Here is a 27,767-nt window from a genome sequence, read left to right on the forward strand (position 1 = left end):
CTATGCAATCTTAAGTCCTCTGATCTGGTAAACATTTCTCAGTTGTCATGTTGTGTAACGATACTGGCCAGTATTCAGATAAGCTTTACTCTCTCATCACGATTATTTTCAGAGACCACAGAGATGACTAGCTGAGTTCTCAAGACTCTTTTTCCTTATAATAATGTATAAATCTTGTTAATCTGTCACTAAAACCATAAAAAGATCCATAAACACCCGCGTAGGTTCAATCTGTGTCCTTTGGAAGTAGTACAGGTGTTTCAGAATACGGTTCACTGTCACGTGGTCAGGGAATTTACGAATGAAGGAAGACGCTGAATACAATGGAAGTGAGTGTGGCGTGTTGCTCGGCTAATAACCATGACTATACAATGGTAATCTTCACAAGACACACACACACACTGCGCATTTCACGGGTGCACGAGCCAGCCACCCAGCCAACCCAACCCAACCTTTCCATTACGTACCCCAGTATTTTTACCCCGCCCCCATCCCCTGTTACCTCTTTTAATTTCCCCCTAGTTTGGCTGCCACCTTTTTTCCCATCAACTATCCTCTTACCTTCACATATTTAATTACGGAATCATAGAACCTTGCTTTCCACGACCTCTAGAGTCTCTTTCCCTCTTCCCCCAACGTTCCTTCCTTTAATTTCCTTTCCGCCTAGCGCTCTCCCCTCCCTTGACGTCATCCACTCCCTTCCCTCCTCCTCCTCCCGACCCCCGGCTCTCCTCCAGCGGGCGTCCATTACCGATATGCAGCCCGAGACCCCCACGCAGTATGGATTTTACGCTATTACGAGCACTAAATCTGGCGGCGGCGACGGTGTGTTAGCGACCTTCTGGCCACCACGGCAAGTCACACTGACAAGCCATTACGGGAGGCAAGGCAAGGGAGGCGCCGCGACCCGAGAGAAGCAGAGAGAGAGAGAGAGAGAGAGAGAGAGAGAGAGAGAGAGAGAGAGAGTGAAAGGGAGGAAAAGTGAGGGAGCACTGATGGACGGTAAGGTAAGCGAGACAGGGAAGGAGACGCAGAGGAGAGAGAGAGAGAGAGAGAGAGAGAGAGAGAGAGAGAGAGAGAGAGAGAGAGAGAGAGAGAGAGAGAGAGAGAGAGAGAGTCCACATACATGCCTAAATGCCAGATGCACATTGAAAGGAAAAAATAAGACCCAAGGAAAGTAAAAAAAAATAAATAAAGGGAAACTGGCCGTGTTGGGAGGAAGGCAGAGGTCCAAAGGGAAAAGGAGGAAGAGGATGAGGAGGAGGAGGAGGAGGAGGGGGAAAAGTAAGGCGGAAAAAAGTAAAGGGTAAATGCATACACGTGAAAATATAGTGAAATAACGAAATTGACAAGCAGAAAAAAAAAATTCAAGACTTGAAAGGAGGAATAAAAGAAAAATGAGGAAAATAAAAATGAAAAAAAAATAATATTGAGAATGAAACGTGCATAAAAAGCGTATAAATAGTGGAATGATTAAAAAGCAACTTGAAACATCACGGAGAAGGGAAAAAAATAAAAAGAAAGGAAAAAAAGAAGAAAAACATCTTAAAGAGAGAGAGAGAGAGAGAGAGAGAGAGAGAGAGAGAGAGAGAGAGAGAGAGAGAGAGAGAGAGAGAGAGAGAGAGAGAGAGAGAGAGAGAGAGAGAGGAGAAAGTGTACAAGCCACAAACATCCACACTAGTGCTGTGTATATAAGTGACCATTTGTGTAAACTTTTTTTTATATATGGTATAATAAATTCTCGTATATATTTTCTTCTTCCTGTATGTGTTATATGTGCAGGCTTCTTGAATACCTACACAACGAAACACGAAACTTTAAACCTGTTGTAAATACGTTAAGATAAAAAAAAAAGGGGGGGGACCAGAAACTTGAAATAAAGAGAAAAGGTGAAAAGCAGAGATATAAATGAAAAAAAGACAAGGAAAAAAAGTCAGGGAAACGAAATAAAGAGTAAGTGAAGAGTAAGTAAAGAGAGGAAGAGAAATAAATGAAAGAAAGATAAATAAGAAAGAAGAGCAAAATAGAAGACTGTGAAGACATAAATAAGAAAAAAATAAGAATATGAAGAAGCACAAACTAAAAAGTTAAGGAATGGGAAACATAAGAAAGAAATAGAGAAAAGCAAAAGAGAAGTATAGAGGTTAATGAGAGACGAAGGAAAAAGGAGAAAGGGGGAAGGATACAGCGAAGCACGAATGAAAGGGTTAGGGAAAATGATTGATGAAGGAAGGAAATGGAGGAAGGGAAGGGCGGGAAAAAATCAATAAAAAGATACAGAACAAGGAAGAAAAAGAGAAGGACAGAAGGGACAGTACTTCGTGAAATTAAAAGAGAGAGAGAGAGAGAGAGAGAGAGAGAGAGAGAGAGAGAGAGAGAGAGAGAGAGAGAGAGAGAGAGAGAGAAACTAGTGTGTTGTCAGGCAGTACAGGAAAGAGGGAAACAAGGGAGGAACGGGCGGAGTAAAGGGAGGGGGAAAGAGGAGGAGGAAAGGATGAGAGAGAGAGAGAGAGAGAGAGAGAGAGAGAGAGAGAGAGAGAGAGAGAGAGACAAGGAGAGATCTCTCTCTCTCTCTCTCTCTCTCTCTCTCTCTCTCTCTCTCTCTCTCTCTCTCTCTCTCTCTCTCTCTCTCTCTCTCTCTCTCTCTCTCTCTCTCTCTCTCTCTCTCTCTCTCTCTCTCTCGTGCTCAGAACATAAGAACATAAGGAAGCTTCGGACTTACCTGAAACTAAGAAGGACGAGGACGAAAGATCCAACCTGTGGGAGAGAAGACACATTATTATCTCTCTCTCTCTCTCTCTCTCTCTCTCTCTCTCTCTCTCTCTCTCTCTCTCTCTCTCTCTCTCTCTCTCTCTCTCTCTCTCTCTCTCAAGGCAGCTGGAAACCCTAGAAGAAGGAAGGAGATGAAAACTTAATTTAACCTACGGAATGAGAAATTACGTGTCCCAACGCCCCGGGGAGGAAGGGAGGGGAGGCTAGCCTGTGTGTGTGTGTGTGTGTGTGTGTGTGTGTGTGTGTGTGTGTGTGTGTGTGTGTGTGTGTGTGTGTGTGTGTGTGTGTGTGTGTGTGTGTGCGTCTGCCACACCCGGAAGAAAATATAAAGCTGAAGTACTATGTGGAGAGAGAGAGAGAGAGAGAGAGAGAGAGAGAGAGAGAGAGAGAGAGAGAGAGAGAGAGAGAGAGAGAGAGAGAGAGAGAGAGAGAGATCCTAAAAAATACAACCAAAACAGAACAAAGCAGAAAGAAAAGGAGAGAAAGAGAAAACAGGATAATAAAAATGAGTAGAAGAGAGCAAGACAGAGGAGAGGAATAAACCAAACACGTGAGTGGTGAGGAGAAGAGGAAGAGGAGCATTAGCATTCATGATAAGGAGTCCGTCTTATAAGGGGGACCACTAGGAACCACTAAGGGGAAGAGGGAACGAGATAATGGGGAGTGGGGAGAAGTGGGGAGAATGATATTACTATAAGGCCACAGAACCGCTGATGAAATGCGGAGGGGACCAAGACCCATACAACGCCCAGCCACAGACTTGAAGCAGAGGCAGCGGCAGGACGTGTGGCCAGTATTCTGAAAGGCTTGGCTCTCTCATCACTATTTTCAAAGGGTACAGAAATGATTAGCCGGTTTCCCAAGGCTGCTTCACCTGTTAATAGCGTGGAAATTTTGTTATTTTGACACTACATTCGTAAAAATATTCTTTAGAAACCTGTGTAACTTCAACTACAGAAATTTGCCGAGAGGTGTTTCATAATATGCTTCATGTTTGTATCCTTAGCCTTTTCACTGTTACAAATATTTAATCGGAATAACTTTTCATCCACCTTTTTCTTAATTAGTCTCTTTATTATTCATGTAGACTGGAAGAGATGAAATTAACCTTATTCTTTTTTCTTTTCTTTTATGTCCAAGCAAACCTCTTTTTCTACACAGGTCTGAATATTAGCGAAGCACCAAAAATGTTAATCACTTTTTCTCTCATGAGGACTATTCACAAATGCCACAGAGATAGTAAGTCTGGTTTTCATTAGTGTTTTCCTTATTAACCCTTTCAGTGCTTTACGACACACTGTTCTTGACTCACAAACCATTCTGAAACTTTTTTTTTTTAATGTTGTTCTACATCCTCCTCTGAATATTGTACCAGCTAGATATAGCAAGATCTACTTACTCTTTTAATATCCTTTTCTTTCTTATAGGTGACTTAATTGTTCTATATGGCGCCTTTAACGTTGCGAGTGGTTGCATATCACAGTGAAAGAGTTAATGATGCAGAATTCTTGTTAATTCTTTCACTGAGATATGGAGCAATTCACAACACTAAATGCAATAAACAGAATCTTTTAGAGCATCTACAAGACAGAAAAGGGGATGAAAAGAATAAATTATCAATAGCTAATATTATGCTCAGAGGTGACTATAGAGAAAATAATAAATGCTTTAGAGAACTTTGTGATTGAGGAAACATGTCAAATAACAATGAAAAGTTTTAAACCATCACTAGAATCATAAAAGCACACCTCAAAATCAGTCACTGTCACTACAGCACGTTGAAAGCAGGAAATGATATGACGCAGTGTGAAAGACTCCGATTCGTAATGGAAACCGTGAAAGAAGGAAGGAAAGGAGGGCTCACTGGGATTACTGACGGCTGGGAAGGCGTTAAAACCCCATAAAGGCGAAGGACTCGAGGTAATGAGAGCCGAAGGAGCACTAAGGGGACGTGGGGATTAATTATTTTACGACAAAGGTGGTGGTGGTGGTGGTGGTGATGGTGGAGGTGGTGATGAGGGAAAAAGTTTCACAATACCAAACTTTTTTCAACTGTTCTTTTTTTATGTCATTTCTTGCAGCACTTTTTTCCTCCTTGAGTTTTTAATATATCTGCGGGCGTGGAAGGAAGTGAGGCGGGAAACATGAGTAGATAGATAGATAAAAGGTAGATAAGTATGGATGAAGTATGTAATCAGAACACAGACACAACTACATATAACTATTCATACTCACAGACATAAATAGTGGTAGCTTACGTGTGTGTGTGTGTGTGTGTGTGTGTGTGTGTGTGTGTGTGTGTGTGTGTGTGTGTGTGTGTGTGTGTGTGTGTGTACAAACGCGCTTGGGCTTCATCATCTACGTACATTAGCGCTTCTATTCATTATTTTCAAAGTGCACACATTCATCCACTGAGAAGAATAAAAACTAATAAGGATTTCCTGATTGAATTTCCCATGTTAAATAAAGTCCATGAAAAGATGAAAATTACGTCTGCACACGCTCTTCTTCCACCTCTTCTTCCTCCTCCTCTTCCTCCTCCTCCTCCTCCCCCTCTTCCTCCTCTTTCATCTGTCTCGCTTTGTATCACCTCGTACCTTCTCTTCGCTTCTCCTCTCCAACTCCTCTCTCATTCTTCGGCGCTTTCCTCTAATTTTTTTTCTTTTCTGCCTCACCCTTCCCTTCCTCCTCCTTCAAACCTTTTCCTTCATCTTTCTCTACATTTTTTCTTTCTTACTCCTCCTCCTGCTCCTACTCATCCTCATACTCATCCACCTCTCTCTCTCTCTCTCTCTCTCTCTCTCTCTCTCTCTCTCTCTCTCTCTCTCTCTCTCTCTCTCTCTCTCTCTCTCTCTCTCTCTCTCTCTCTCTATCCTCGTTGTGCTACTCCTCCTCAAACTCCATTAGGGATGTGAGTACAGGCCAGTCTCTCTCTCTCTCTCTCTCTCTCTCTCTCTCTCTCTCTCTCTCTCTCTCTCTCTCTCTCTCTCTCTCTCTCTCTCTCTCTCTCTCTCTCTCCTTCAATCACACAAAGAGAAGGACGAGAAAACGTACGTGTGTGTGTGTGTGTGTGTGTGTGTGTGTGTGTGTGTGTGTGTGTGTGTGTGTGTGTGTGTGTGTGTGTGTGTGTGTGTGTGTGTGTGTGAGGCCAAACGGAAGCCCAGCGGCCGTGTGTTACGTGGTCAACACAAACACCACTATTGCTCTGCCCGAAGGCCTGCACCACCACCACCACCACCACCACCACCACCACTACCAGCCAGCCAGCCAGCCAGCCAGTCAGAGAGAGCTTCACGTCATCCTTCTTTCCCTGTAGTAATAAGAGAAAACTGGAAACTGACTTTGGCTAACACGCTAAACTGAGCAGAACGTGTGTGTGTGTGTGTGTGTGTGTGTGTGTGTGTGTGTGTGTGTGTGTGTGTGTGTGTGTGTGTGTGTGTGTGTGTGTGTGTGTGTGCGCTCTTCAACGTCATAATTTCTGAAGTTGGTCGGGCAAGATTTCCACGCCCGTGCCTTCATAGCTTCCAAACATCCCCCAATAAGGGCACTCAGGCCCCTCAGCTCCTCCCATGATCCCTCTCCCTCCATCCCTGTCTGCCTGCCTCCCTGCCTTCGCCTCCCTCCTTCACCTTCCTGCCTTCAAAGTTTCTAATTAAGTCAAGAGTAAATCTACCCCCTTTTTTTTTACATGATTTGCTCAGACGCTCAGTTACGCTAAGGAAGGAGATTGGAAGGTTTGCCTACGCCCATGATATTGCTTGGAGGGAAAGTTATATTGGTGGGATTATGACAGAGGTTGGGACACACACACACACATATAACAAAAGTGGTAGTGGTGGTATGGGGGGCGGTGTGGTAGTAGTAGTAGTAGTAGTAGTAGTAGTAGTAGTAGTAGTAGTAGTAGTAGTAGTAGTAAAAAATGAAAAAAACCATGCGAACAACTTTAGTCCAATACAAAACGTATTACAAAAGAAAATTATTTTAAACAGCAGACAGAAAGCATGCACGCACGCACGCACGCACACACACACACACACACACACACACACACACACACACACACACACACACGGATGGAGGAGTGTCATGAGAGCCGACAGCACCATTTTAAAAACACATTTCGCAGTCAGAAGCCATAATCACGATAACTCTTCCTGATCCCATCGCGTCACAGCTCGGGAAAGCCGCCGGAAGCATGACTGTTGCGTGAAATATTATTATCTCATTGCGGCAGTTCGAGGGAAAGCTTTAATCAAGGAAATATGAAAACCTATTCACCACCACCACCACCACCACCACCACCTCGGCCGAAAGTTTGCATGGAGCGGGAGGTTAACACGGCCACGAGGTGTTTGTGTTCTTTATTACAGCTTTCATGGGATTGCTATAACTAGTAAAAGAAGAGAGTAGATGTCTCTCTCTCTCTCTCTCTCTCTCTCTCTCTCTCTCTCTCTCTCTCTCTCTCTCTCTCTCTCTCTCTCTCTCTCTATTGATATTGTTTTTATTACTGCGTGATCTTTCTGTACTTTCTTTCACTTCCCTCATTTTAACTCTGCTTTGGTTCCCCCTAGTTTATGAGTATGTCCTGGTGCTAGTTATTGCATTACTTCTAAAAACATCACTGAAACCCATATAGTGTCAACAGTTTAATTTTTGCTCAATAAAATGGCCTCGAATCGCTCAAATGAAAAGCAGCAGTGACACCAACAGAGAAATGTAGTATATTTCAAAGCTTTCAGTGGCGTAATCATATTTTTCCCACGGTAATTGCCTAAAAGTCACCGAAACGACGTAACAAGTGTCACATAAAGGACCGGGAACGTGCGGTCATTGCATCCTCTTTTTATTATCATCCTCTCCTATCTTAATTCTTGGCCTGCTTCCAGTTTTGTAAAGAAAGAAAAGTCTGGAAGTGGAGTAGTATTTGGTGCAAGCGACCTCGCCTTCCTCCAGCCAACAGGTGGTCATGAGGGGTCCGAGCCACCTGTCTCAATGCTCCCCGCCCCTCGCCCCGGGAACTGCCCCCGTGCGTGCCTTGGCAGCGATGGAAACACGGACGGGAAGGGCGTGAGGATGTCCTGTTGGAGTCTTCGCAGTGTGTGGTGGTGGTGGTGGTTGTGGTGGTGTGTTTTTTTTTTTTTTTCTTCTTTCTTCATACAAAGGGCCAGTTTTGCGTGCTTTGCTTCATTGTTATTGTCTTCTTCCTTTCTTTCTTTTCAGTCTTACTTTATGCGGTGGTCAGTCTTGTGTTTTACTTTATTATTATTTGCACGTAATGTCGCAAGTTTTTTTTTTTTTTTTTACTTCAGTTTTGTGCTTTTACTTCATATTGTTATCATCTCAAAAGGTGGTCAGTTTTTTTTTTCTCACTTTTTTGATTCATGCAGTGGTAAGTTTTGTGTTTTATTTCATTGTTATAACCACAATGGGCGTCCATTACTTTATTTCATTTTTATTATTTTTTTATTTATTTATTTATTTTTTTTTTTTTTTTTGCTTCATAAAGTGATCAGTTTTGTGCTTGATAACTAAAACAGGAAGTAGCTTTTGTCTTTTACTTCACTATTATTATCGTGTAGGTGGTTATTTTTGCTTTTTACTACTTATCATTATTATGTCATAAGACGATCCATTTTGCCTTTTACTTCATCGCTATTATTATCTTGTAAGGTGACTAATTCTCCCTTTCTCTATTTTTTTCTTTTTTTTCTAAACGTGGTTAATTTACTTCATTAATATTTACAAAAGTAGGCATTTTTACCTTTAACCTCAACGTCACTGCGTGGTTGGGGCGTGAGGTGTTTCATTAAGTGGTCAGTTTACTTCTCACCTTTGTAATTATCCAACAAGGAGGCCGTTTGGGCTTGTACCTGTCTGATGTTATTTTGTAAGGTGGATACCTCGCCCCCCCTGGCCTGCTTTTTCTCTTCTTGTTTATCCTCCCTTCACTTTTTTTCAATGTTTGCCCTTTTTATTCGTTTTATCTCATTTTATTTACATTTATTTATTTATTTATTTATTTATTTATTTATTTATTTATTCATTTATTTCATTTTATTCTGCTGCTTGTCAGGATCCAGTGAAACAAGATTGGCAGACACTTCGGGGTTTGCGTGCATTCGTTCACTTCCCTGGAAATACGAACGACCGGTGCATTCCATAAGACTATTTCTGTTGTAATCACCCTTATTTCCTCGAGTTCTGATGAAATATTAGTAGCTTTTCTTTCTTTTTCTTTCTAGTTACCACCGATGTTTCAATCTTCCACCACAAAGCATAAACAATTCTAAGACTGCACACAAGTATTCATTTCTACATAATATATCTTTAATTATTGTCTGGCTTCCAAGAGCTGGGCGAAGTTACAGCACAAGAAACAGAATTACTAAGTTACCACTGCACTTATTACCTTTCACCACGAAACACACACACACACACACACACACACACACACACACACACACACCTTGGAAATCACGCGTCAGTCCCATGCAGAAGAGCAATATGCGGTGAACAAAACGAGTAGCCTCCGGATTCTACAACCCAAGATCTTCTGAAATATAAAGAGTGATGTTTATAGTTAGCAGTGCAGTTATTGCCTTCCACCACGAGATACGGCGAGGAAATCGTGCAGGGGACGCAAACAGAGCAGTATGCGGTGCGCCAGACCAGACAAGTGTAGCTGCATAATCCGTGTCGTGGCGCCACTCACGGTAAGCTCTCATGTGTAGGCACTAATTAATCCCCACGCGCTCTGGTAGGCGTTGGCGCGGCTTTAACACCTCAGGCACGAAGAGACGGTCTGGGAAATTAACGTGGCGTTTTACTGTTACCTGCAGCGCGGCGGTTACACAGAAGCTACTTACAGGTGCACTGGTGATGAGAAATCGATTAAACTGCCGCACTTACGTGTCTTCCCTCCATCTCAAGTCCTCTGATTTACTGACAATCCTTTTAAGAAACCTTTCAACGGAGAGAGTGTCAGTAGATCAGATGACTTACAACCGTATTTAGAGACGCTATTTTCGAAGGGTACAGAGATGATTAGCCAAGATCTCAAGTATTTCCCTGTTAACCATGTAGAGATCTTGTTAATCTGTCACTATTTCCCGTAACAACACCCTTAACAATCAGCGTCACTTCAACTAGAGGCTTTTCAAAGTAGTCGAGCTGGTTGCAGAAGTGTTTCAGAATATGGTCCTAAGGATGAAGGGAAAGTGATACAGTGGTTAGCACAGCAGGTTTTAATCAACTTGTGACCACTGCCACATACACTACTGCAAACACGCCCGCCGCCGCCGCCCCATCCAGCAAGCACGCCGCGCCCTCAGCCCACCACCCGTTTGTTGTTACCACACCGACGATCAATACTTCGGGGAATTTACTTTTTTTTTTTTTTGGCAACAGCGTAACACATGCGTATTTTCAGCGACAGAATAACATTGGTGTATTTTTAAAAGCATGTATACCTCTTTTTATTTTATTATTTTTTTTTAAACAGGCTAACACATACGCATCTTAAAGTGCATGTATTGTTTTGCTCTCTTGTGTACACTCACACACTCATACAAAAGGTGAAAATAGGTATATTTTGCACAGCACCTGCCACGCGTACGTCTGATGACTTCTTACAGCTTTCCTCATTCTCTTTTGCTGATACTTTTCATGTTTAGTTGGGTGGTGTGTGTGTGTGTGTGTGTGTGTGTGTGTGTGTGTGTGTGTGTGTGTGTGTGTGTGTGTGTGTGTGTGTGTGTGTGTGTGTGTGTGTGTGTGTGTGTGTGTGTGATGGAAAAACTTCAACAAGAGGAGAACAGATAGTGCTACATCGACTAACAGTTATAAATAAAAGCGAGGAGGAAGAAATAGAAAAGGGTGATATATTTACTTACAATCTGATTCTCTCCGTATAAAATCACTGTACTTTTAATCACTGACCAAACCTCGTCCTGGAACAATACCCAACAAGTTTTCTTTCCTTATCGTGTTTTATATTACACCTATTCTTACTCACCGGTACATACCTGCATACTATTTACATCAACTTAACATTCACTTCACTAGAACACTCACTCCGCTCAGTGTGTAGAAATAGACCGACTGATAGTTCTCAATAGGATACTTACATAATACCCGGGGTGGAGGATCCTTCTCCGCATCCCGGTGAGAGAGAGAGAGAGAGAGAGAGAGAGAGAGAGAGAGAGAGAGAGAGAGAGAGAGAGAGAGAGAGAGAGAGAGAGAGAGAGAGAGAGAGAGAGAGAGAGAAACATACATACCATTGCGTAGACACATCAGCGAACCAAAAGCAGCAGTTCAAAGCTCACTAACACCTCGGCAAGCAGATAACACGGGTCGGGTCGAGGCTTAGAGGCGATAAGTGGCGCTGAGATCGACTTAAGGGCAATAATCAGAACTGATCAGTGCAACGTAAACCACGAAGACGAATGCCCTCATTAAGATCCCTATTCGGAAACTCTCTGATCTCTCACCACGATTATTTTCAAATGCCACAGAGATAGTTAGGTAGCCGTGTTTACAATACTGTTTCTCCTGTTGATAATGTAGAATTCTTGTTAATTAGTCACTAGAACCGTAAAAACTCTCAAAAAACGTAATTTTAACTATACCTCGAGCCTTCTGGAAGTATTGGAAATGCGGTGCGCTCCTAAGATTCTACCCTTTGCCTTAGACGGATTAGAGACAGCCAGCCATGTACAGCCACACAATGGGTGACTGTGAGGTAGAAATGCAGATGAATCGATCTATATTTGGCGCTGCAAGGTCGTGTGGCGTCGCGCACTAAAGCGGTCGATAAAAAAAAAAAGAAAAAAAAAAACATTCACCATTAAAAGCAGATGTATCTGGGGATCTATGGAGATGCAAGGATGGCCAGACGAAAGATTTAGTATTACTGACTTATACAATGTCCACTACTATAGAGATACACAATATTTGATTTATTCCCCCCACTATTTTTCCCATCTCACTAATGCAAGAGCTAACTATAATCCTCACTCTTTCATTCTTTTTACCGGTAAGCTCTAGAACCCTCCACTTGTTTTCTTTTCCTTACTTCCTACGACTTGAATATTTTCCAAAGAGATCAAGACACTTCAGAAACTACACTGACCATCCTCTTAATTAGGACTTATTTTTATGACAAGTTTCGATACACTTAGCCAATAAGGAGGTAAGAATTTCTGGGATATGAATCATTAGACCTTCCTACGACTTGAACCTCTGACACTAAACTGGTCATCCTTAAGACTGCCTCTGATAAACTTAGTCACTGAGGAGGTGAATACTACCGTGGTATGAACTAGTGAAGCTGGTCATAATGCTGGCTAAGGTCACGAGAGACAGCTACCTCCCACCGAAAAATTGCCGTGATGGAGAATTGAAGTTGCAACCTGAAGACCGACAAGTACCCAAGCACCGAACCACAGACTTACTCGATCTTTACATCATATCACAATCTCCCCACCCAAAAAAAAAAATAAATAAATAAATAAATAATAAATAAAAAATTGCAGAGGTGGCCATAGAAAAAGATAACCACTCTGGAGGTCACATTTGACTTTTAGCAAAAAAACTAACACGCCATCTGTATAATTTCTCAATGCGATACCTTGATTAAACGGCACAATATTACATTCGATAACAATCAACAAAGAACTCCGCAATCAAACACACAAAAAGATAAAACCCCCTTGGAGTCGCATCATCAAGTCTCTAACAAGGAACTACCACACCACTCCAATAATTCTTACATCCAATGCCTTCATTAACAACAAGCTATGATACATTCGTTGCCAGCCACCATTCAGTCCCTCGGAAAGACATCCCCCCCATGAAAGAAAAACGTCCTTCAAGATGCAAGTCAGCCACACACCTAATGTTTTACCCCACAGGTCGAGGCGCTACAGGGGAGTAGATCAGAGTGAGCGCTGGGTGGTCAGGCCTAACGTCACAGAACAAAGAGAGGGAGATCGAGGGACGAAAATGGTTATGGAAGTTGTGGGGATACGATACAAATGCACTATCTGATGGGAACAATAAAACAATGTGTGTGTGTGTGTGTGTGTGTGTGTGTGTGTGTGTGTGTGTGTGTGTGTCAAGAACCTCATAAAAACTCCAAACATTACACTTCATTTTTTTTCTCTCTGTTTGCCGTGACGAATGCGCCGGTCACCCCAGGGAGGGACGTGTCGTGGTCGGGAAGAAAAAGGCGGAACTAAAATAAGCAAGAAACCTGTCGTGTTGAGGGCGCGCGTGGAGAAAAGCGAGTAAAGGGGAGCAGCGCGTCAGTCCTGGAGGGTGTGTGTGTGTGTGTTATGTGCGTGTGCGTGTGTGTGTGTGTGTGTGTGTGTGTGTGTGTGTGTGTGTGTGTGTGTGTGTGTGTGTGTGTGTGTGTTGCCACCCAATACATGCACCACCACCACCTACCTACGAGTACTCTCACTCCCTCTCTTTGATGCATTTCCCTCACCGACGTTTTGTATATACACTATTCACCTCCCCATCTCATCTCAGCTCGCCTTTCCACCTTTCTCTCCTCCCTCTTTCTCTCCCTCCCTTCCTCTCCTCCTTCTCCAGCCAGCCAGTCAGCTTAATTGCAAAGGAAGCCAAGAGAACTACTCCCACAATCACACACCTGTTCACTACACACCTGAATAGAGTTACGTTTTCACCTGTCCACTCCCAAATCAACTGTCCATCCAAACCTGTCTACCGGAATCCATCTCCCAGCTACCCACGCCACCCATCTCTCACCCACGCCGCCTCCACAACTGTCCGTCAAACCTCCTCCTCCTCCTCCTCCTCCTCCTCCTCCTCCTCCTCTTGCCCTCCCCACCTACTAGAGCCTCTGTTTCCTGTTGTTCCCTACTGCCAGTGTCCACAGAATATGCATCAGGTGGTACGTGTTGGATATATTTTTCCTCTCTCTCTCTCTCTCTCTCTCTCTCTCTCTCTCTCTCTCTCTCTCTCTCTCTCTCTCTCTCTCTCTCTCTCTCTCTCTCTCTCTCTTGCACCATTATCCCTCCCCCCCAAGTCTTCCTTCCCCTCCCTTCCTCTCCCAATAGTACTAAGTACACCTTTCTGCCCCACACCTGGCCTGTGTCGCGACCCTCCATCGTTAATGAATTAGCAGGTAGGGACGGCGGCACTTACGCTATGATTATTGTATGCCAGAATGAGGGGGCGAATGAGGGAGGCAAGGGAAAAGAATACGGATCCGACTGATGCTGGATGGCTGGAATGGTTATGAGATTGCGAAGAGAGGCGTAGGCTGGGGGAGGAGGGTAAAGACTTGAGTGCGAAGGGCAGAGCGAGAAGGGAGAGGAGGAACAGAGGAGTGGCAGGTAAGACAAAGCCTCTCACCTACTATGGTATAACGAGGCTACCTGTGCCTTAGTAGTACGATAGGTAGGTTCTTTCAAGGACCTTCACTGCCCCACAAGGACACAAAGGAACACAAAGGAAGAGCAAAGAGCATCATCAGCCCAGTTGGCACTTAGGTGGATGTGATAAACCATTTTATCTAATCTTAAGTGGCACGGGTAGGACAGAAAGAAGAAAGGGATGAAGAAGAAGAACAACAACAATAAGAATAAGAAGAACAAGAACAAGATTAAGAAGGAGTAGTAAAAGATGATGACGAGGATGAAAATAAGGACGAAGAAAGACAGTTCAAAGAAGAAAAAAACTTAATACCCATACACACACACACACACACACACACACACACACACACACACACACACACACACACACACACACACACACACACACATCCACTGGCGCCATCTGTTTCGTATTTCGCATGTTCCCTTTCCCTCCTTTCCTTCACCTGTCCCTCTTCTCTCCCTCATGTCTTCTTCCCTCACCCTTCTCAATTTTTCACAAGGTGCTAAGTGAGGCAAGCTAATGGGAGAGTGAGGGAGAGAGAGAGAGAGAGAGAGAGAGAGAGAGAGAGAGAGAGAGAGAGAGAGAGAGAGAGAGAGAGAGAGAGAGAGAGAGAGAGAGAGAGAGAGAGAGAGAGAGAGAGGGTGAGGGTGAGGGGAAAAGTGAAAAGTAGGGAAAACGAGAAAAAAGACAGAGAAAGGAGAAAAATAGAGGAAAGAGAAGACATGGCGGGAAAGAAAAGATGATAGATGAAGAAGGAAGGAAAGGAGACAAATATTGTACACGGGGAAGACGAAACAAAGTGAGACAGAAAAGAAAGGTGATGCGAAAGGGAACGAAGATTAAATACAGGGAGAGAGAGAGAGAGAGAGAGAGAAACATACACATCAACAGAAAACATAAAAAAATAAACAAACAAACAGGTACACAAACAGACAGACAGGAGAGACACAAACAGACAAACAGACAGACAGCCAAGACGAAGACAAAGGGGAAGAGAAAGCAAGAGAGGCTACGAGGTGGGGTGGAGGCGGCTGAGTGGAGGAACATGACGGGGTGGACTCCCTCACCTGACACGCCAGAGTGGTTTGGGGCGGCGGGGAAAGCGTGTCAATAAGGCTTCCTCCCCAAAACGATTTAAAGCAAAGTTTACACTGGAGATTTTTTTTTTTTTTTTTTTGCTCTTTTCATTGCGACGTAAGATTTTTTTTTCTTCTTGTCCTCTCTCTCTCTCTCTCCTCTCTCTCTCTCTCTCTCTCTCTCTCTCTCTCTCTCTCTCTCTCTCTCTCTCTCTCTCTCGTATTGTTTTTTTATAGTGCATTTGTTCTTTCTGATTTTGTGTGGATACTAATGATAATGGTAATGATATGATAATAATGCTAATACAACTGCTATTTCAATTATCACTAGTACTACTACACCTACTACAACTACTACTACCACTAATAATAATAATAATAATAATAATAATAATAATAATAATAATAATAATAATAATAATAATAATAATAATAATAATAATAATATCCAAACACGCACCTGTGAGTAAAGAAAATGCCATAAATGTTTGAGGTTATTTATAAAAGAAAAAAGAAAAAATCAAGTTGTCTACCAATATACCTTCCTTTAAATCACGATTCCTGCACACCCACACTTTTTTCACTCACATTCACGCATATTAATAATTTTCGCACATTTTTTTTTAATCAGCATTTTCGTAAGGTAACAAAAACGACATACAGTAACATGGGTATTAGTAAACTATGTACCAGAGAAGGATTGAGTGCTTACCAAATATAACCTTTCCCTGTGAAGAGTGCAGCAACAACAACAGCAACAACGATAATGGTACTCATCTCAAACTTCACACTCTTTTCCTCATAGTTACTTAATCCGAACTCCCGACTGAAGTGTTACGCTGCCATGATCGCCTGTTTGAAACTTGGTGTCCAGTGACTGAATGAAGGGTTGTGTTAGTTCAGATATGTATGATGATCTTGATTTTAGTTGTTATTGTTGTTGTTGTCGTTTCAAATATTTCCTGTCATAAACTCGAACTCAACTGCCGTGGCATAAATTTACTGATGTTATCTCTTAAAGCCTTTGTTTTCATATTCTAATCTCACTCGTTCCGTCGTGCCCCCAACCTCCCCCCCCCACCCGTGTGTTCTCTCACCACATACTCACTGATGCAAATTTAGCGCAACAGTTACCATTTAATGCTAATTTTAATGCTCTCGAATTATATTGGTACAGTACAAGCTTTAAGCCATATTTTACAACGCCGCAAACGCAGGACTGCATGTCACTGAATGGAAGTAGTTAGGACACAGCGCAATAGTTGTAATGTTGTACATGCAATAACTACTAAACGAGAGAGAACAAATAAATACACCATTTTTAGATGTCCTTTCACTTGCTTTTTCTTTCGATGTTGAATGTAGTTACTATTATTATTTTATTCATTTTTTTTTTGTACTGCTGCAACATAATTTGAAATTTCCTACATGTAGTGACGCATAAACATGCAGTATCCCAATACAATCTTGTATCTGTGGCACGGGAATACAGCACAGCGTTGATCTGTTTTGGCGGTAAAGCAAAGTTTATCCCATCTGTGACAGGTGGAGTTGACAGCCAATCAGCTGCAGCAAAGCCAAGTTCAGCCTCACTGCTGCAGGTGAGGCAGCAGCTCTGGCGTGCCCCTGGCGAGGCTCCGAGACCCTGTGAACACCACACTGCAAGGACTGCGGCGTAGCTATTATAGCGGCACCCTGCCACCACCATTACTGCTGCTACTGCTACCACTACTACTACTACTACTACTACTACTACTACCACCATATTATGAAGCAGTAGTAGTAGTAGTAATAGTAGTAGTAGTAATGGTAATAGTAGTAGCAGCAGTAGCAGCAACAGCAGCACAAGTACTAGTAGTAGCAGCAATGGCACAAATACTACTACTACTAGCAGTAGTAGTAGTAGTAGTAGTAGTAGTAGTAGTAGTAGTAGTAGTAGTAGCAGCAGCAGCAGCAGCAGCAGCAGCAGCAGCAGCAGCAGCAGCAGCAGCAGCAGTAGCAGCAGCAGCAGCAGCAGCAGTAACAGCAGCAGCAGTGATAGTTTTATCACAAACAGAGATGCACGCACACACACACACACACACACACACACACACACACACACACCAAATAATGTAAGATAAATGCCGCCGCACAGAGACGCGCTATCCCCGTGAGTGACAGGCTTTGTCAGTGCAGCGCGGGACAAACGCCTCGCACCAACTTTCACCACTGATCTCCACTATTCGTCTGTTTCAAGTCACTCGTGTGAACACGCCACTTTTGTCTCCTTTAATATGACTTGGCTCCACGAAGCTCACGATAATAATCTTAAAAATGTAGTTTCTCATTTCTAGTTTCCTTCATCATTGAAAACATTACATACGGAAACGAACTTTAAGGCAACAATAAAAAAAAAAAAAAGAAAAGAAAGAAAGAAAGGCGACGCGAAAAGCCAAACTTAAGCGCAATGGAATGAAACCATAAATAAGCCGTTCAAAAGATAATCCAGTTTTTAGCGTTGTAAGCTTGTGTAGCTTACAAATCCTTCCTGACTTTCCAAAGGAACATCACCAAAATTTAAAAAATAAACTAGTCTAACAATAGGAAACCATTTTTGTTTCATCCTAAAAAACATCTACACGAAAAACACAAAAGAATTCGTGTTAACGACCATATAAGAAATAACCTGCTGTCCATTTCCACGGAGACAAAGCTTGAAGCAGCCAGACTCTCCTGTGCATTACCAACATCAGCGTGAGCGCAAGTCAGGAGACCATTTCTGGGAGACACTCCGACTGGGGACCTAATTAAGGCAGAAGGCGGAGGAGATGAGGAAGCGGTAGAGTAAGAGAGCAGCGAGCACTGATATCAGCTGCATCAGGGCAACGCGTGACATTAACACCAACGCAGTGAGCGCCACTGTAATGGACTACACGAGGACGGATCAACGCATCGCCGTTTTAACCTGTTTACTCTCTCCCGTTAGATGCCGCCAGCTATTTGTAAGCTACGCGGATGCTTTAGTTACACACTTCCTTTGATGTGCCTAAAGTGTTTCAGGTAAAAGGGTTGCCGTAGAAGCCCATTTAAGGTTCTTGTACACAACTTTTTGGTGCTCTGAATTATGCAAGTTGAAATATTAATAAATCTTTTAAGCTGTGTGTGTCTTTATTTGATTTGTTAGATGCCTTGAAATTAAGTTAAATAAAAACTACAGGATTTGTGAGGTAAGTGTACTGTAATTAATGCTACGTAGATGTATGTAGAGATTTGCAGACACTGAATAATACTTGATTGTGTACATTATACGCCTCAGTTTACACTTTGGATGCCTGAACTTATAAGCATGTGTTGTTTTTGATGGCTAAAACTACAAGTGAACTACATTTGTTGCTTGATGTTTACTTTCGTGAGTACTTAATGCATTTCGCACATTGAGGAGACATTCTGATTATGATAATTGTTTATTCAACACTTCAGTTACTGTGGTATGATACTTGTTACTGCATCTGATTAATACTAAACGATTTTACTGAACAAATACTAAAACTCCAGTCACTAAAAGCTCTGAACTACATTATTACTTATTTTTGCTGTCGGTAGCGCGTTTGAAATAATAATCTACACTCAACCAGCTAAAACAAGAAAATTGAAATACATATTATGAAACGAAATCGGCATAACTTTCCATGTTTTCCCGCCTGTTGTAAAATGACGAGTAGGAAGCGACGAGAGCGCGAGAGTTACGCAAACACGCCGTGACACACAAACATGTTTTAAACCTAATACTATATAATACTTTTTTGATGGCGCGTCCTCAAAGCCTGCCTGGCCGCCTGCCTTCCCGTAGCGCTGGCTTCAATAAACGTGCACCGGGTTAAATCTACGGAAGGTAAACACTGTGCTAAGCTCTCACTCATGCTCACTCTCATTCTCACTCCCACTCGTTGCTGCGCCCCGAGGTGAAGGAGTCGTACCCTTGCTTGCTTTACTGGTCAACTCTGGAATGGTTTGTCTTACTGTGTTCTACTTTCTTCTACCACTGTTTTGTTTCCCTTTCAAGGATGTCGTGTCAGGTCATCTCAGGAAGTATAAACTGCCATTAGAATGCGTTTTTTTTTTTTTTCTTGATTTGAAGCAGCACATCAGCCCCCATATTTTTCATTGCATAAAAAAAAACATCAATTGATAGAAAATGAATAAATAAATAAAAGCAGAAAATTCAGGAGTCGGAGATGGCAAAGAGTTCCATTTTTTCTACCCAATTCACTTATTTATGTTTTTTTTTCATATTTTTATCTTTCCTTATTTATTTATTTACTTTATATTTTCTCCTCAACATTTATTCATTTTCCCGCACAGGTAACACTTAGAGATACAAGACTGAGATGAACATTCAAATCTGGACTCTTCCCTTCACCACCTTCATTCTTCCTTTGGTGTGGCAGGGACGCCCCTTGGTGGTGCCGCTGATTACTGGGCGCGGCGGGAGCTTCTGCCCTCCACCTTCTTGCCGCTTGGCTGTCGCTCTCTAATCGCCGTTTGCACGACCTCTATTGCGCCTTAATCGTACCGCGGGAGCCGAGCCGGACCCAAACTGCCGCGCCGAGTGAATGTCATAACTTCTGCTGGATTACCTACGCTGGCGGGGCGCGGCGGAGTGGAGAGAAACGCGGGGCGGGAAGGCGTACGGTGGGAACGAGTGGGATGGGGCGAGGTGAGGCAGCACTCCACGGGCGATGCATAGGGACAGGAGGGGGCAGTGCACGTATAGGTGGAGGGGAGGAGAAGGGGTGATGGGGGGACGTGTGGCGGGGCAGGGCGAGGAGGGCGTGTGGAGGGGACGTGTGGCAGGGCAGGGCGAGGCGTAGCGGGCGTTGTGGGCGAAACAGGCCAGAGAGGAAAGCACTGACAGATTTTATGTTTGTTAATTGTTTTTGTTTTGTACAGACAGGTCGTTTCTTTTTCGAAATAAAATTATTCCCTGCGAAAAGGTTTTTTTTTTACTTATTTATTTATTTATTTTATTTTTATTTATTTATTTTTTTTCATCCAATTACTATTTATCAAAATGGTTTTGTTTAACACTGCAACCATCACTATACCGACGAAAATGATCTCACGAGGAAATATTTATAGTGAAATCGTCCGCAGCTAAACTCGTTCGTTCACGCAAGTTTTCCTCATAGAAGAATACATTCATCTGTAACAAACAAACAAACAAACAAACAAACAAAAAATTAATCAGATACTCCCTTTAAAGCAAAACTATTCTTCAACCACGTCTATACAATTACGCAATCCTTCCTCACCTGTCCTTTTCACAGTGACCATAAGCCATAACCTTAATTAAACCCAATAAATTAAGACCCCGGAAAACAAAATGTGGTGGCAGTTTTGGCCTTCATGCGGCAGTCCATCCTTCAAGAAAATGACGTGTATCACTTAATGTGCGGCGAGGCGGATCCTGTCATACTTCAAGCTCCGAATCTCATCACCCAGACTCATTCTGTTTATTCCCTTCCCGCGGCGTCCCCATCAGTCGCCATGGCAACAGAACAGGAGAGCAGGCGGCGACCAGAGAAATCGGGGGAATGAAGGAAGGATGAGGGGGAATGCAGGAAGGGGAGGGGAGAGAAGCGAGGGTAGGAGACATGGGACGAGGGAATATGGGGGAGGGAGAGAAGCAAGGGAGGGAGGGGAGAGGAAGTGAGGGGAAGGGAGGCAAAGAGGGAATGAAGAAAGGGGAGGAAGGAAAGGGAGAGGAGACGGTGAAGGGAAGCTAGGGACGAGGGGAGAAATGGAAAGGGAGGGAAGGAAAGCAGGAAGGGGAGGGAGAAGAGAGAAGAGTTGGCACTGAATTTAGAAGGGGGGGGAAAGAGGGGACGGGAGATGGAATGAGGAACGAGGAAGGACGGGAGAGAAGGTAAGGCTAGGAAATATGGGAAGGAAGAGAGGGGAAATGTGTGTGTGTGAGAGAGAGAGAGAGAGAGAGAGAGAGAGAGAGAGAGAGAGAGAGAGAGAGAGAGAGAGAGAGAGAGAGAGAGAGAGAGAGAGACGGAAGAGGGGAGCAGATTCCGCAGCCAATGAAGAGTGAAACTACCAGCCAATCAGAACAGGTGTGCCTTCAGGCGGCAGGTGGAGAGGCGAGGCTCACAATCTCTTACAAGCGCGCTGGTTTATAGACGGCCCACCACGGCAGTCCGCACCAGAGGCAGGAAGACCACGGCGAAACATGAATATTGAGTGGCAGGAAGTAAAAGTGAACAGGGTGAATATTTGTGTGCGCGCGCGTGTGTGTGTCCAAGCAAGGAATTAAATTTCAGTATACCCATGCGTGTGAAAGTAATTAAATTAGATGCACCTTGAATTTTATATTGGGAGGAAAAGAACAAAGGCTCTATATGTGTGCGTGCGTGCGTGCGTGCAGACAAGGAATGAAATTACACAATGCACACATACATGAATACAAATTAGTTCGGTAAAAGTAACTGGCGCTAAATAACAAGAGAAACACATTACCATCCACGCGAACCCAAGGAATTTCATGACCGTGTACCTACAGACAAAGAAAAGATCGAATAGCACGACACGGATGCAAGGAAAACCGAGAAATGGAAGACAATGGATGCTGACAATCGTGGTGAACTAAAAGAGAGAGAGACAGTGAAAATAAACAAACCGTCACATGTAAACCAGATGACTCGCTACTCCCCTTCATAAACGAGAGAGAGAGAAAGAGAGAGTGGATTTGAGCCATAAACCACGACAGATTAAGTGGCATTTTCATGAGGATACAACTCATAAACTTTTGTGCCCATTGTAATAAAGTGTTTGGAATGCAAATTAACGATCTACCGCCACGTACGAGGTTTGTTTATCGGAATTTACTCGCACATGATCACGATGCATCAAACACTTACACATATACACTGTCAGGATCATTTACAGCAGGGATACAACTTTCCAGCGCTCGGCTCCTCATAGTATGTAAATCAAACGCTGGTTATTTAATTACGGTTTTCGTATATGTCTTCTTTTGTACTTAGAAGAGTTATTATTGTTGTTGACGGTAGTAGTAGTAGTAGTAGTAGTAGTAGTAGTAGTAGTAGTAGTAGTAGTAGTAGTAGTATCATTATCATTATTATTAGTTAGGGAAATAAGATATGAAGAAGGGAGAGAGAGAAGGAGAGGAGGGCAGAAGGAGGGAAGAGAACAGGGTCCGGAAAGCGTCGTAGAAAGAAAAAAGAAACCACTTTTACGACAAATAGCTAAGCAACAATATTGTATTACCGGATTATTATTTTATCTCTCATAGTTTTCATTAGAATTCTGTCGAACGTGAATGGACTACAATTCTAAAATAACTTGGATATGAGAAAGCTGTTTTTCATATTTTTTTTTTCCTTTTCTCTTATAAACTGTCTGTCATTTAGAAGTCTTGTTATTGATACTTTTTTTTTTTTCGTTAGCTCTTATCTTAAACTGGCTCTCATTAAGAATTACTTACATGAACGCCTCTGTACGAAGAGGGATTTTTTGTTATAAGAGTCCAATTATAGATCTGACATAATTCGATACCTATGCTCCGGTCAGTGTGAGGAATAATACTCTGTTGATATATTAACAGTGACTACAACAGTGAGGATAATGATGTGACTTCTTCAGATGTGTATGATAATAATGACAATAATGATTTACCCTGTTTGCAGCTATTCGCAGCGTATGAATTGTCTGGCTGAATAGCTCGAGTGCTGAATGAGCTGTATAGACAATTGTTTTGATGCTTAGTTAATTTGTTCTTTGCCTCAAGCTCGACTACTAAGTTCTGAATACCCAACTGTTACTCCAGCGAGCCACCGTCGGAAAAAAGGGACACCAAATCATCTTCCTTGGTCAGATAACAGTCTTCCTTCCTCCCGTGAGCACTACGTACTTCATCAGCCTGATAATACCTAGAAATATAATAATCCTTTCTAATACGTTCTCGCATGTAACACAACAAGGATCGTATTTTTAAACGTTTTTGCGATTCGAACAAGCTCTTCTGGAAACTACAATTATGGTGGCTTTCTTGATGCTAGCCGTAGTTTTACAGACTCTGCAACTTTTGAGAGAAAGAACCCGGCTCATCATCTGTGTCCAATGAAAATAACCTTAAAAAAAAAAATGTGCGGTCAAAAATACGTGTCATGTTGCTTCCCTTCAGTCTCCCTTCAATTATCCAGTGCGTGCCTCGACGATGAGACAACAAAGCACTCATGACACAACAGCAAGCAGACACAGCACACTCTCTCCGCCGCCCGCAACACACTTCTTTATCTCAGCACGTCAGCATGTCAGTCACGTCCAGCGCCTCATTTCCACGTTAGCTTTTGCCTCGCCTCGTCGCTCACCATTTTCCTTAAAGACTCCAGTATCATCAGTTTCCTTCATCCACTTTCACGCCTCAGTCTGCTCCCTCGTTTTCTCCTTTTCTCTTTAATTCTACATCACAGTGGGTAGAAATTCAGCAGTTTGCATCTATCAAGTAAAAGTGTGTTATACGTGTAGGGGTCTCTCATATTCATAATGAAAACACCCATTGGTTGGTATCAAGATGAATAGCGAAGTAGATGAAGGAGAGGCAAGGGCGAAATCTGAATATCTGACCCCGTAGAATAAAAGGAAAAACAAAAGTGAATGAGAAGATGGAAGGTGTGTGTGTGTGTGTGTGTGTGTGTGTGTGTGTGTGTGTGTGTGTGTGTGTGTGTGTGTGTGTGTGTGTGTGTGTGTGTGTGTGTGTGTGTTATGCATTAAGGTAATATTTAACTATGATGAGAATGCAGAACCACACTACATGAACACTCTTTTAAAAGGCAAGATAAGCACAAGAGCATTTTGCAACATCCAACTGCCTTTCATAACCTCCTCCTCATCACCGTCGTCGTCGTCGTCGTCCTCCTCCTCCTCCTCCTCCTCCTCCTCCTCCTCCTCCTCCTCCTCCTCCTCCTCCTCCTCCTCCTCCTCCACCGGCAGGCCAAGGAGCAGACGCAAAAGGCCTGCAAGATGCCATTACAGAATCAGTGATGACCATAATCTCACCTCTAATGGCCGGTGACGGAGACATCAGCACGGTAACGGGATCAGAAACGGCCTCCCAGTAACACTAGCTTCCCACACACACACACACACACACACACACACACCTCCTTGCATCTATTCTCAGCCAGCTTAACTGCCTTCCTTCCTTCCTTCTTACTGCTGTGCCTGCCTTGTTTTTCTTGTTTATCAACTTTCTGCCGTGTCACTCTCCCCTCCGTGTCTCCATTTGCCTCCCTTCTTTTTCCTTGCATCTTCCCTTCTCTTGTTCCCTGCATCGTCCCTTGCCAGTCAGCTAAACTTTCCCTCCTTTTATATTCGTATCTGCCATGTTTTTTTTTTTTCTTTGTCCTTATTTTCTTCTTGTCTCCGTCTCCTCCTCTCCTTGCACCTTTATTCTTGTACTGTGTCTGCTAAATTTATTGTCTGTCTGCCTTCCATCCTCCCCTCTTTCCAATTACACAAGAACGCAAAAGGAAGCTGTAATAAGACAGGAGTCCTACACGTGGCTGTTTTTGTTGATTATTCTCCTCCATCTCCTCTCTTCCTTATATTACCTGCCTCCTCTTGTCTCCTCCTTTATTCAGTCATTTTCTGTCCCTTATTTAAATGTTCTTTCTCTCTTCCATAGTCTCGTTGCATCTCTCATTCCTCTCCTCTCTTCCTCCCACGCCATCATGCTGCTTACTTTGGTGTCAATCCTTGCAGCCACTTTTTATAGGATATTTTTTTCACTGATCATAAATATTAGAGTGCATAAGTATCTCTCTCTCTCTCTCTCTCTCTCTCTCTCTCTCTCTCTCTCTCTCTCTCTCTCTCTCTCTCTCTCTCTCTCTCTCTCTCGCGTTCTTTTTCTCGTTAATTTCTTTATTTTCTCTTTCTATCTTTCCATATTTCCATGTTTCTTCCTTTTTTCAATAATTTTCCGTTTCTTTTTGTTTTTCCTTCTATTCTTTCTTGTCTCTTGTCCTTTCCTTCTCTCTTGTTCTTTGTCTTTTTTTTATCCTTTTCTTTGTGTTGCTCTCTCTCTCTCTCTCTCTCTCTCTCTCTCTCTCTCTCTCTCTCTCTCTCTCTCTCTCTCTCTCTCTCTCTCTCTCTCGTTACGAATTATCGTCACGTTTGCAGCCTTATTTCCTCTACGGATGTACTCGTGCCATTTCAGATAATCTCTTTCCTCTTAAATGTGTTTCGCAGTTTTCTACTCTAATCTGCTTTTAATATTGCACTTTCACATTTTGGTTTCTGGCTTTCCTCTCTTGCATATTTTAAGTTGTTTTTTTCTAGTTTTCAGTGTTAAGTTTTTTTCTCCACTGAAGTTTACATTTTCTGACACGAGGACCCAACATGTTTAACGTCTGAATTCCTTCATATATCATCCACTTTTGATTGTAATGATTATATGGCAGCTACAGATGTTATTTACCTCTCAGTTCATTCACACGTACTTACAATCCCCATCTTTTCTTGCAAACCACTAACACCTGAGAACAACCCTCATCTTTCCCCCATCATCCTCCGTATATTACTCACGTCTACACCATTAAGTTATCAAGGACCGATTACACACATTAACTTTTCTCTCAGTCCACTCACACAAGTCTCCATCTTTTTTTCCATAATCTCAGCAATCCATTAATTAATCATCAGCAAACGAACTAATTACCTGCCATCTCATTGACATGCCTCGTGCCTGCCTACCTGTCTACCTGTCCACTCCACAGCACAGCACGACGAAGATAAATTTACCGATGCCAGACGTACGCAAATAGGAGATCAAAGAAAATGGAAGTACGTTCTATAACGGGGACTAAACTAAAATTGTTTTCTTTGGCTAGTTGGCATGTTTGTCCTTTCCGTCCTTCGTTCTATCTCTGTTTTTTTTTTTTTTTTGTTATTCCTTTCTATCTTTCCATATTTTTTTGTTTTCATTCCTTCTACCTTTCTTTTTTTTCTTTCTTTTTTTTCCCCTTGTCTCTTCTTCTTTCCTTCTTTCTTGTTCTTCTCGCCTTTTTGCTGTTTTTCTTCTTTTGCTATTTCCTCGTTCTTTCTTTTTGTTACACTCTCTTCTCTCCTCTCTCTCTCTCTCTCTCTCTCTCTCTCTCTCTCTCTCTCTCTCTCTCTCTCTCTCTCTCTCTCTCTCTCTTATTCGTCTTTTTTTTCCCTTTCATTCCTTATTTTCTTTTTCATTTCTTCACCTTTCATCTTGCTCATTTTTTTATCTTCTTGTTCTTTCCCTCTTTATTTCCTTTATTCCTTATTTATTCCTCTTTATTTCTTTCGCTTCCATCAGCTCTCTCTCTCTCTCTCTCTCTCTCTCTCTCTCTCTCTCTCTCTCTCTCTCTAACACGCCGCCACACCCACAGGCAGACCACATATGTTTAATTCACAGCAGTGGTCGGTCATTGAACACAAAGGTGCAGCAATATAACCAACACATAACAACTGCCGCGGCTAAAGCTTTTGATGGCATTCATAAAACCGACATATATACAAGCACATACATACACACATACATACAAACGTCCACGCCACACAAATGCATGTACTCGTATATGGGTACACAGATGAATTACAATAACGTGCGTATGTACATAACTACATGTATACGTAGATAGAAACACGTGCATGATCATTCTGGTAGTAGGCGGGGTGTGTTTGCTTACTTCCTCTCTGGTGTGTGATGTTTACTAGTTCAACTTCACTGTGGCTTCAAACATCAGAGGAGGCTTCAGACGTTTCCATACACACACACACACACACACACAGTACTAATCTAACGGTCACTGAAAACATAAGCAAACGAGTAATGCATACTAATAATCACAGTTAATACATTTGATAAGGATATTAGTATACGTAGCTAGCCAAGATCTCCTCCCTTGTGTATGTGTGTGTGTGTGTGTGTGGTAATTAGGGGTAGATGGGAGGAAGCGTCGGGCGATACGATCATCATGAATGCTATTATTGAGGGGGTGATTATCCCTCTTCCACCTATAATGGGCATTACTGCTGATTGCCGCACCAAGCTGACGTCACCGCCTGCTCTGCCATCCCTCACCCCTCCCCTCCTACCCTCTCCAAGCCAGTCCGGTCCAGGCAGGGACTCCTCCTATCTCGATGCCAACACCCGCGGTGGAAATTTGGAACTCAGCATCAACTTCTCTAGAAAACGTCAGCCGATCTGAAGTTTGTGTTGTTCCGACGTAGATAAGCTTCTTATCTGTCTGGCGAGCTTTGTCGGGATTGGAACCGAGACTTTAATGTACTTTTTAAACCTGCAGGCAGGTAGACAGGCAGACAGACAGACATACTCGTAGACAGAGCCAGCCAACCATTCAGCCAGACAGATAAGAAGACAGCCAAACCGACAGAACAAAACTGACAGCTAGACAGAGACTGATGATAGCCTGCTGGTCAGCCAGATACGCAGTCAGATAGCCAGATCGTTAG

General features: G+C 42.8%; 1 protein-coding gene across 1 annotated transcript in view; it reads right to left on the reverse strand.

The window, feature by feature from the left end:
• LOC135106812 (pseudouridylate synthase 1 homolog) overlaps positions 1 to 27,767 on the reverse strand; it is a 129,388-nt gene that overhangs the window by 32,769 nt on the left and 68,852 nt on the right. The window contains exon 13 of the mRNA XM_064016139.1: positions 2,723 to 2,757. Coding sequence (XP_063872209.1) covers positions 2,729 to 2,757 — 29 coding nt within the window. The 3' untranslated portion in view covers positions 2,723 to 2,728. The remainder of the gene's footprint in view (positions 1 to 2,722; positions 2,758 to 27,767) is intronic.

This window comes from Scylla paramamosain, chromosome 14, assembly GCF_035594125.1.
Source record: "Scylla paramamosain isolate STU-SP2022 chromosome 14, ASM3559412v1, whole genome shotgun sequence".
Taxonomy (NCBI): Eukaryota; Metazoa; Arthropoda; class Malacostraca; order Decapoda; family Portunidae; genus Scylla; species Scylla paramamosain.